At 46.2% G+C, this 12,156-nt stretch overlaps 1 protein-coding gene across 2 annotated transcripts in view; it reads right to left on the reverse strand.

Moving 5' to 3' along the window:
- Positions 1-12,156, reverse strand: part of LOC112215038 (metabotropic glutamate receptor 8) — a 249,569-nt gene that overhangs the window by 27,466 nt on the left and 209,947 nt on the right. For both annotated transcript variants that reach the window (XM_042298071.1, XM_042298070.1), the window contains exons 8-9: positions 3,568-3,707; positions 572-1,507 (exon numbers count right to left, since the gene is read on the reverse strand). In XM_042298071.1, coding sequence (XP_042154005.1) covers positions 572-1,507; positions 3,568-3,707 — 1,076 coding nt within the window. The remainder of the gene's footprint in view (positions 1-571; positions 1,508-3,567; positions 3,708-12,156) is intronic.

Genomic DNA, 12,156 nt, shown 5'->3' on the forward strand with positions numbered 1-12,156 from the left:
AGAGCCGAGGCAAGAGGAAAGGCAATGTTCTCAAGTCTGTCAAGTCTGACACACCCACACCGACACAAAGAGTGATGGGAGAGAGAGAGAGAGAGAGAGAAAGAGAGAGAGAGAGAGAGAGAGAGAGAGAGAGAGAGAGAAAGAGAGAGAAAGAGAGAGTAAGAGAGAGTAAGAGAGAGAGAGAAAGAGAGAGTAAGAGAGAGAGAGTAAGAGAGAGAGAGAGAGAGAGTAAGAGAGAGAGAGAGAGAGAAAGAGAGAGTAAGAGAGAGAGAAAGAGAGAGTAAGAGAGAGTAAGAGAGAGAGAGAGAGAGAGAGCGTAAGCCATGTATATGAGCCTCTTATTAAAGCCTGCAAAGACTTGGCTCTAGTCACTCAGACAGAAAATCCAGTCTTATTCACATGGGGAGGTGCGGCTCTAGAGTTAAGCTATTACTATATCTCATAGCTCCATTCTAAATCACTATCTGACTGATGGAAAAGAGACCATTCATCCAAAATTATCCATTCATTAGAAACACACAGCTTTTCTGCATGTTTGTGTGTTTACCGCTATAAAATCTGTTCCACTCACCCTCTCCGCAGACTGTGCCGTCCCGAAGAAGATAGGGATAAACGCCAGCCAGATTATGCAGGTAGTGTACATGGTAAATCCAATTGGCTTGGCCTCATTGAAGGTCTCCGGCACTCCCCTGGTCTTGATGGCGTAAACAGTGCATGTGACCATCAGAAGGATGGAGTAGCCCAAGGAGCAGATCAGGGACAGGTCGGAGATGTCGCACTTCAGCACGCCGCGAGCCGCCGCCGGGTCCTGGGTCCGCTGCTCGCCGTAGTCCACGAAGGTGTGCGGCGGGTCCACGGCGAACCACACAAACACCCCCAGGAGCTGCACCGAGATCAGGGAGAAGGTGATGACCAGCTGGGAGGCCGGGGAGATGAACCGGGGAGCGCTGACGGACTTCTTCCCCTGCTCGAAGATGCGGTGGATACGGTTGGTCTTGGTGAGGAGGGCCGCGTAGCTGAAGCACATCCCCAGACCCAGAAAGATCCTCCGGAACGAACACACACCCACGTCGGGCGCGGCGATCATCAGGAAGGTGATTGCATAACACAGGAAAATGCCTGTCAACAGCACGTAGCTCATCTCACGGCCGGAAGCCCTGACGATGGGCGTTTCGTTGTAGCGGACGAAGGTGACGATAACGAAGGTGGTGGTGATGATGCCTAGCATTGAGATGAAGACGGGAATGACGGCCCAGGGCGAGTGCCACTCCAGCTTGATGATGGGGATGTTCTGGCAGCCCGTTCGGTTGGCGTCGGGGCGCTGTTCGTAGGGGCACAGTTCACAGCTGAACTCGTTGGCCTGGAAGTGATAGCCCTCGCAGCGCTCGCAGTGCCAGCAGCACGGCACGCCCTTCACAATCTTCTTCCTCTCACCCATCCGGCAGGGCACGCTGCACACAGACGCCGGGAGGGACGGGTCGCCTGCCCGCCACTGCATGGCCTCTACCTGGAGTCATAAGGTCACAGGAGAGAGGAGAGACCAATCAGAGGGCAGATAGGTTGGGACTCAATAATGGTTTTGGTTCTGGAATGGCTGTGATTCTAGACTGTTTCTGGCTAAGGAATGTTCTGACTGGAATAGTTCTGACTGTGTAACAGCTATCTTCAAAGCCTACCGTTGTTAAACTGTTTGTACCTGCATGAACATTTCCCAAAGGGCAACTCACAAAGTAATTAGCCAAAGAAGAACTTCTTATAATTTCCCTTGTGCTGCCTGCTAGGCATAAATATAATAGAAATTAAACTGGTGTAATCAGAGATGGCACAAATTGGCCATCTGCATCAGTCTGATGCAGTATGTGTGTATTAATCTGTTTAAACCACAGCCCAGAGTGATGGGAACAGAGCTCCTCTCTCTATCTCTGAACAGGCACACAAAGTACTGATCCAGCAGAACTAGAGGAAAGTGGTTGGCTGGGGATTCTGCTGAGAGCAGGAGAAATCTAGAACTAGATTAAATGACTAATATTGGGTCAAACTACTGAGTCATCAGAGGAGAAATGAAACCTGTCCGTATGTGTTGTTTGAGTTTGGTGTTTTATTTCCCTTTAGTGCTATTATCTCTTCCTGTTGGTTTTTTTGTGGTAAAGCGATAGCCGGCCATGCTTGAAATATGAACGCTCAAAAACACATTTAAGTCTGGCCGTGAACCTTTTTTGGGGTATAATTGATAATTATAACCTGCTGAAAAAATAATTTAGGGCTGATTAATTATGAGCATGTCATGAAAGAAAATAATGTCCAACGGCACAACTGGTCCTAAGGGAAGAGATTTACCCCGAGAAGAAACAGTAACTTCCCCTACTTGGGTGGATCCTTTTTCAATTATTCGGATACCTATTAGTAACTTTGAATTCAAAACACTGTTAAGTTGAAACAAAAATATATATGGAATGGGGATATTCTGGCTCTAGTTCTCAGCAGCCAGCCAAGAGGGAATAGTATGCTGTTGCCGCCTCCCAGTCCAGCCTAGGTAAATAGACAACGAAGATCAGCATTTGTGCCTAACTTCCAAGTCTCCAAGTCTTCAGAGTCCAGCCAATATACCTTCTACAGTCCGAACTTATCCACTTATACTGTACTTTTGTGTATGATACGTGCAGGTAAGCATTAAGTAAGGAAAGTCAGATAGATATTGAGTATATGTAGGTGTCCAGCTATATATGTGTGTGCTGCCTGACTGCTCTCCACACGCGGCTCTCCGCACGCACGCATGTACGACCAGAGCAGATGGTTTTAAGATATACCTCAGAGAGTACAGCCTAACCGTACAGCCCAACTGTGTGTGAACACGCTGCTCGTTTACCAAGGCTGTGTATCTCAGACAGGCATTCAGAGTCATTAAGCTATAAGCCCCGTCATCTCTCCTCCTGTGGCCTGAATGTATGTGTGTGTGTGTGTGTGTATCCCTCCCTCCAGTGTTCAGGTGTTATCGACTCGCTCCGTCTCCAACAGAAACTCATGCGGACTTCCTAGCTCTATCCCTCCCTCCCTCTCTCTCTCTCTTCACCCTAACGAGCCAGGCTCAGGTCACACATATTAATAATGCAGAAAGTGTGTGTGTGTGTGTGTGTGTGTGTGTGTGTGTGTGTGTGTATTCCAATCAGTAACAGCTGAATAACAAGTAGCTGCCCATTGAAAGTCAAGCACTGAGCAGTAACTGTATGCATGCAGGAACACATACTACCCAGAAGATCATAGGACAAAAAACACTGGGAAGAGATGGGCACCCAAACATGACACGAAAACACGTTTTGGATGATAACGAATTAATACAAATCTGAAGTTTCAAGACTGGATTAATGTTGACATCTATGAAATGTCCCTGATTTCAGAGCTGTTTGTGCTATAATGTCAAGTCGTTTGTCGGTCCTTGTCATGCCAAACATGTTGACATGACGGCACAAACAGAGCCGGGACCAGGCTATGCAAGAATGCCTCTGAATGTGACACTTTATGACAACACTAGATCACAAAAAGATAGTATTGCTATTATGTTAGTCTCACATTTAGGTGTAGTTTGTTGGTCCAGGTGCCTATGACCTTGTACTCTCTGGTAGAGGGGTTGGTGCTCTGGTACTGGAAGATGTCGTACCGTCCGGGGGCGTCGCCGTTCTCATTGAACACCACTGGAGTACCGGCACTTCCTGGAAGACACAGATGGTGGGAAATGAGTTCTGCATTTTCACACCAACATACCATTTGGTCCAACACAAATTATTTTTGGACTAACTTATATATACACCTTAACTATAATTACACATGCTTGGGTATTACCCACTGTAGGTTGTAACTATGGTTTAAGGTCTGTTTGTTACAGAGTGGGAATCATTTCCGAAGTTCATTCAGTAGTCTCGGGTCTACGTGTCACCCTAAGGAGTGGCTCAGGTATCACACATATCAACTATGCAGAAAGTGTGCGTGTGTGTGTGTCTGTATGAGTGTGTGTGTGTGTGTGTGTGTGTGTGTGTGTGTGTGTGTGTGTGTGTGTGTGTGTGTGTGTGTGTGTGTCTGTATGAGCGTGCCTGCGTGCGTGTGTGCGAGCGTGTGTGCAAACAGCCTCTCCCTCTCCCTTTCTCTCTCTGGTTCTCTCTCCTCCTATAAAGCTTTGAAATCCCAATATTTCAGTGCGGCAGCAGCGCGGGTGGAGAATCTGGCCCATCAAAGCAGTAACATAATTACAAATATCAATCTTAAAAGAGGTGTGCATTACTGACATTCCTACAGAAAGCTGTACGTAATGGCAACGGTGGATCTATCATATCTGTATTTTCTCTCTCTATCTCTCTGTATATCCCCAAGCGGTAATGAAGGAGAAGATTTCCAGCGGACTCTGGGTAACCCATTATCTCTCTATATTTAATCTGCCTCCACACAGCCACCCGGCCTGACGCTACTCACACACACAGACACACACACACACAGCCCTGCCTGCCACAGCCCAAAGACACTAGACGCCGCCGCTCACCCCTGTCTGCCTATCTGTTCGTCTGTCTCTTCCTGCCTTACATCATTAGTACAGAGAGAGAAGTGTCCAGACTGGTTGTTGACTCATTTGTCTAGTTTCTGTCTTTGACAGAATTTATGACCAGAAAATGAAACAAGAATAGGTTAAAATCTGGCACCCAGGCTAAAAGTTGGAATGGCTTGTAAGTGCAACACAGCTCCCTATAAAATCAGGACTACACTAGGCGTCACTGTGCTTTGGTCCAAAGTAGTGCACTACATAGTGAGAAGGGTGCTATGTGAGATGCAGCAACCCCCACACACACACACACACACACACAAACACATGAGTCCAGTAAGATAGCCCTCTGGTTGACACTGATACTCTCAGTGAGTGGGCACAACTTCTTCTCTTCCTCTTCTCCGTGCATCCCTCGCTTTGCACAGCGGGGGCAACATGCATTGCAAATGAGAGCGGGCTCCGTCTCATCAGTGTGGAAATGAATCATGGCACAGCCTCAGGAAATGATTTCTGCCTGTCAAATTGGGGTTAATATACGGCCCAATACCGCTCACTGTTCCCTGCCCAACCAATGAGGCCGATTCTGCAGACACCACTGATGCAAGTTGCACACGCACGCATGCACAAACGTACACACGCACACACACACGCACAGACACACACATACACTTACATGCAAGCAAAGGCGCATAGACACACAGCAACACATCTTCACACTCACGTCATCTCCGGAAACAGCCTGTCCCATGCCATATTAGCTACTCCTGATGACAATTACTGGACACAAGCAAGCTGACTAAGATAATTGTTCAGTATGTCCCTTATAAGGGCAATTCGAAAACAGCATTACAAGTCAGTGAAGCATGGATCCTCCGCCATTTCTGAAAGTAGCAACATGGAGATATCGACATTTAAATTTCACACTATTCTGCATCGTTAACCATGACCTTCACTGTGTCAGTGTAAGCAACCACATTTAACCTTCTTTACCACAGCATACACACACACACACAAACAAATACGACAAACCTCAAACTCACCCCTCAGTGGGTATGCCCTAACAACCACTGAACTGGACGAGCCTACCAGCACAACAAAGTCTGTTCATCGACTTCACCCTCATTGGTCTTTCCAGCACATCTCACATGACCAGACACATGCACCCTATCATCCCCAAAAGGAAAATGGGGTTAGAGGCCCTTTAAATCGACACACAGGTCTTCAGCTAGTGGTGGGCGATGGTGAGATGAGACCAAGTAGGAAGTAGGGTATTTCAAATGGAAGACTGTTGTTTGAACCTGATTTCCTCCATTCAGAGGAGATCAGGTTATGTTCATTGTGTTTGGTCTGAGATGAGGTTGGGCTTTCTGCTGTGCAGTTTGTGGGTAGAGAGAATGGATTCTAGGCAAGTTATACTCCTACTAAAAGGCAGGGGGACAAACCTCTGAAGATACAGTTACAAGGCACAGGTTTAGGATCTGTTTACTCTCCCCTAATCCTAAACCGAAACCATTAAGGGGAGAAAGATCAGTATCTGCAGGCAACATCCGCCTAATCTGAGATAAACACTGCATACCCTGCCAACAGCTCTTCCCTGTGGATCCCAGAGAGAGAGAGAGAGACAGAGTTTTAGGCTGGACAAAATCTCTGATGGGGGAGAATACAGGAAAGGAGAGAGCGTTGTGGCTGAACGACCATTACAGGCCTCAAAAGTCTCCCCACTCCCAATCGTGACAGAAACAGAGTGACACAGTGAGTATTTTGATAGAAGTGATGTAGAAACCACCCTGCAACCCAGGTGAATAAAACATAACATGGAGGAAGGAGCTGAGAGGAGGAGAGAGAGTGGCTGAGTGGAATGTCTGCCAGCACCCAGCAGTGTGGCCCATACATCTATACTGCTAATGGGGGAGACAACACACACACACATAGGTACACGCACGCAGGAACACACACACAAACACACAAACGCATTAAAGCACTAAAGCGGGCACACACAGGCCCCCAGAAACGAGGACGTCTTCTCTCCATCCTTCGTCTCCATTCGTCCTCCATCCCATCTATTCCACACTAAACGGTTTCCTCTGGGGAGGCTTTACCTGGCAGATGAGGGAAACTCGACATCTGTGCGATAATAATAACTCAACTCCCTCCTCCTAAACATTTACTGTTGATCCTCCTTCATTCTCTCGTTCTTTATCTCTCTTCTGTAAAAAAATAATAATCTCACAGCTCTCTCCCTGTCGTCTTCCCATGTATCTCTTCTTTATCTCTCTTCTGTAAAAAAATAATAATCTCACAGCTCTCTCCCTGTCGTCTTCCCATGTATCTCTTCTTTATCTCTCTTCTGTAAAAAATAATAATCTCACAGCTCTCTCCCTGTCGTCTTCCCATGTATCTCTTCTTTATCGCCCTCTGCCCCCCCCCCCCTTCTCTACTATAAGACATCCACATTAGCCTAATAATTCACTTGATCATGATCCATCACTTACATGCTTCTGGCATACAGGAGCCTTTCTTCGCTGTAGCCAAACCCTCCGTCCACCCTGCAGTCGTCATGTGGGGAGCAGTCTCCATGCAGTTAATGTGGTGAGGGGTAATATCCACAGGGTTTATAATGAGATTAGTGCTTCTTGGCTCAACAAGGCAGCTGATTATAATGATTATTAAACTGCCAGAAAGCTGTGACACATAGTTTATCAGGATGTAGAAGTAGGAGCCAGCCTTTTGTTGAGTTTCACAGTGGGAGGGAGCACAGAGGCTGTGTAGCCATTGGAGCTTAGAGGTGGGCGGGTGAGTTGGCTAATGAAATAATGGATGTAGTGACAAGAGTCCTCATGTCAACCGAAGATGTGTTGGCCCCATGATCTCGGAATACTTTGGGTACTTTAGATTTCCCAATTGGTCGGAGATTTTGATAATTCGCCATTCTTTAAAAAAAAAATGTATTGTCCTAGTCGGTCATTAGAGGTTCTTGCCTGCCTAAGGCAAGTTTCAAAGCCATCCAAACCTTTAGTACCCTCCTTTCCACTGCTTCTCTAAGCCCTACTATCATTAGGCCAAGGGAAGACATTTCATCACAGAGTTATGAGACACTGTCGCTGAAGAAAACACCTTTTTTTGGAGAGGCTCCAAACTAACTGGCCCTCAATCTGAAATTGACAAAAGCCTCCCGTTCTTTTTGACTTCTCCTCTTCCTCTCTTTCCTCTCAAAATAAACTATTTTGATTATCTTCCTTAGAACAGAGCACAGCAAGGGAGGGAGGGAGGGAGGGAGAAAGATGTGAGGGGGAAGGGGGATCAAAGGAGAGAGAGAGAGAGAGAGAGAGAGAGAGAGAGAGAGAGAGAGGAGGGAGTCCTAGAGCAGCATTGTTAGTGTGCATAATGAAAGAGAGAAGGCAGCAGCATGTATCCAGGAGGCAAGAGAGACCAGCTGCCATAGCAGATATACCTCCTCTGTTCACCGACTTTGCATGTACGTACGTGATGCATGTACGTACAATCACTGCCGACACCGCATGGCTTAACGTTCTATTAATCATCCAATGGCAGGGTAGCCTAGTGGTTAAAGCGTTGGACTAGTAACCGAAAGGTTGCAAGTTCAAATCCCGAGCTGACAAGGTACAAATCTGTCGTTCTGCCCCTGAACAAGGCAGTTAACCCACTGTTCCTAGGCCGTCATTGAAAATAAGAATTTGTTCTTAACTGACTTGCCTAGTTAAATAAAGGTAAAATAAAAAATCTGATAGCTTCTGGTCACCTGGGCTGAGGAAGTGTTCGGTGTGTGGCGGCCCGACAGAGAGAAATGCCTTAAGTTGCCGAAACAGCTGTCTGAGATTTCTGGCTTATTGAACTTATCTCCAGGTACTGATTGCCCTTTTAACGTTGAGAGCGGGGACGGCTGTAGACTGCGCACACACACGGACACACACACAGGGGCACTGGCGGGTCCTTTCTGCGAGCGGCAGCAGCAAATGATGCATCCTTCCAGTTAAGTCTCATCAGTCTCCCCTGTCCAGCCATCCGGTGGCTCATCCACAGTTTGATGTTGTGTTATACTGTTAATACAGGGACAAAGCACAGAGAAGGACTATGGACATGGGAGACTTTAGTTCTCTCTCTCTCTCTAGATGTTACACACAGTGCTGTATATCTCTCTTCTCCCTCTAACTATCTGTATCGCTGTCATGCTAGGTTCAAGTTCCTCATCTAGCCGTTATTCCTTGTTAATAAGCCCGGACTGGTTCCCGTAGAGAAGGCGTCCATCTTGTCCTGAGCAGTCAGAGCTAGAGCAGCTGGCCCTGTGGAGATGAGCTGTAATGAGATAGCTCGGTCTAGCATGGCAGTGTCCTCCCCTCACGGCTCTACGCGCACACACACACACACACACATACTGACTCCGCGGAGTCAGGGACCAATTGTTTTGGCTCTTCTGCCTTCTCCATAGAAGGGTAATGGAGAGCATCGTGTAGGGTGGCCCCGACCAAGACTAGCACACACACACACACACACATACTGACTCCGCGGAGTCAGGGACCTATTGTTTTGGCTCTTCTGCCTTCTCCATAGAAGGGTAATGGAGAGCATCGTGTAGGGTGGCCCCGACCAAGACTAGCACACACACACACACACACATACTGACTCCGCGGAGTCAGGGACCAATTGTTTTGGCTCTTCTGCCTTCTCCATAGAAGGGTAATGGAGAGCATCGTGTAGGGTGGCCCCGACCAAGACCACAATATGGTCGAAATATAGAAGCTGGCACTAGCTCAATAAATAACGTTTTGGTAGAGTAGGAAAAAGTGAGTGGATATTGTTCTTTTTCTCGGCCCGAGTTCTATGTCCTTCGTCCGGTGCTTTTGTGGATGAGGATAAAATATTGTTATACAGGATGCTAAGACTGAGACACACTACACCGCGCATGTTCACAATGAACATAGAACTACTATGAGGGTTAGTAGTTGGATCAATACAGTCAATATCCTCACCAGTGTTCTAAAGTAGAAGTGTAGCAGTCCTTTGTGTAGAGTTTTCTTGCCTTGCTAAACCGGGGGGACTCTCACTCCACACTGTCAGGGGACAGGGTAGTTTATAAAGGATCATAAGGACACATCAGTGCCATTCAACCACGCTCTACAGGCAGGCATAGCTGGGAACAATAGAGACGGCATTGGCTTGGTGTTCAACACTGAACACGGATGTATCACTATGACTCATTTGACAGATAACAAGGAAGTGCGGAGGTGAAATAAATCCATTGGAGATTTTTGGGAGATTTTCTGAAAAGTTCCATTGTCTAAGAAAAATGTATATATATTTTTCTAAAAGGTTTTGCAGTTTTAGTTGAATGTATCCTGTCAAAGTTTAACCCCGGTGCGAAAGTGAAAGTACAGGCTGTAAGGTGTTTTTATTCCTTCCTTCCCACGCACAGAACTACAGTTAAGGTTTCTCATCAGACTGAAAAGGAGGGGACCTTGGAAATATTTTCAGGAATAAAAAAGAAGGGAAGAGATGAACATTGACGGTGAAGAGTGAAGACCTTATCGAGCTATTCATTGGACCGCCCGAGGACAATGGAGGACAATGGAGGTGGCCTGGGTTGTGGGAGGCACTATGCGTCATGTCACACCATTCTGGGCTCTGTTTTAACAAACCTTGCGCAATGGTAAATCTAAGCGCAGGTGGTAACTCTATAGGCTCAGGGATGTGTCCGAAACATTTTTGCTATTTTCACTAGTCACTAATTATCGGCACACTTGCTGGCGTTGGCTCGAAAGGGATGGGTTTTGATGAATAAACAGGCTGTGGGGGTGTGTCGAGGCTTGGCCCCTCACTGCCCAATCAGAACGTGCTCCGTGGCGAAATATGTGCTTACTTCAAGTTGTGTCTTTTATGGAATCAACTCCAATTCTAATGTTAGTCAGTTATCGTTAGCCGGTTAAATCGTGGTCGGTTCAAATGTAGACCCGTCTTTGCTAAATACGTTAACTTGAACCTATTTGCAGTCCTCAATGTTCTAATTGGATTTCTTCAATAGCATTCACACTGATATAGGAGCTAGGCCTACTGTCAATAGCATTATGACTGAGTATGGGCATGCCAATCATTGTCAATCAGCAAGATTCAATTCATCATTGGTGAGGCTTAAAAAGAGAGCGAATAATACAACGAAACAACAGGCTGTTTTAAATAGGCTATGTCACACTTACAGGCACCATCATTTCAATAATGTAAATGTAACGATGTCATAAAATCGGCAGGATAAAAAAAAGACACTGCTGTTGAACCAACCCGTTGTTACAGTAGGCTTAAGGGAGGGCTTGGGTTTTTAAACATCCGAAATGGAAAATATGCCATTTTTTTACTGGCTAGAGATACGTTCTAAATACATGGTTCACTGGTATTCACAGAGGTTCTCATCTCCCGTTTCTTGATGGACATGGATATGTAGCCTACATCGCGGAGGGGGCTTTCACGCACGTCCAAAATAGGACCTGTATTGCTAAAATAATGTGGGCCTGCCTATGATGCAGAGATAAACAGGGAATGTCGGCTCACTGTTTTACTCCTTTCCAAGCGGGCTCAGGAGCCAAACCCTTTATCGACAGTCTTGACTACTTCCCGATTGCATCGGGCAAATAAAATAAAATGGTATTTAAAAAAATATATATATGTGTTTCTAAATACGAAGTATTCAGGCACCAATAGCACATTAGGCTGCTCTTGTTCCATGCGCATATGTGCAGGTTGCGTTACGGCTGGATAGGCTGCGTTTCCGCTGTCAAAATTTGTGCCAAAAATGCTAAAACCAGATTTTGGTTGGTCTTAAATATCCCCATCGGTGCTGCCTGAAATTAGCACTTTGGATCATGTTTTTAAGGACAACCCTCACAAATGTCCATCCTGCCCATCTGAGCGCAAGTGAGATGATATATCAAATCAATTCAAATCAAAATGTATTTGTCATGGTGAAATGCTTACTTACAGGCTCTAACCAACAGTGCAAAAAGGTTATTAGGTGAACAATAGGTAAGTAAAGAAATAAAAACAACAGTAAAAAGACAGTTAAAATAACATTTGCTAGGCTATATAAAGTAGTGAGGCTATATACTGGTTAGTCGGGCTGATTGAGGTAGTATGTACATGTAGATATGGTTAAAGTGACTATGGGTATATGATAAACAGAGAGTAGCAGTAGCGTAAAAGAGGGGTTGGTGGGTGGCGGGACACAGTTTGTTGGTGATGTGGACACCAAGGGACTTGAAGCTCTCAATCTGCTCCACCACAGCCACGTCGATGAGAATGGGGGCGTGCCCGGTCCTCCTTTTCCTGTAGTCCACAAGTATCTCCTTAGTCTTGGTTTACAAGACAGGTAAGTTGCTGAACCTGGTGTTAGGGCTGGTGCATCAGTTTCTACATGACAAAATTGCAAACTCTCTGAGTGGGCACGTTGGTTGCATTAGACACATGTAATGTCCCTGTCCAGGGGCAGACCTCGTAACAGGCCTAGTTCCTGTAACACACTCTAGAGGCAGTGTATAAACTGGACCACTAGGATGCGTCCCAAATTGAACCCCTCTTCCCTATATAGTGCACTACTTTTGACCAGGGCCTCGTGCACTACATTG

Source organism: Oncorhynchus tshawytscha, linkage group LG15, assembly GCF_018296145.1.
Source record: "Oncorhynchus tshawytscha isolate Ot180627B linkage group LG15, Otsh_v2.0, whole genome shotgun sequence".
Lineage (NCBI taxonomy): Eukaryota > Metazoa > Chordata > Actinopteri > Salmoniformes > Salmonidae > Oncorhynchus > Oncorhynchus tshawytscha.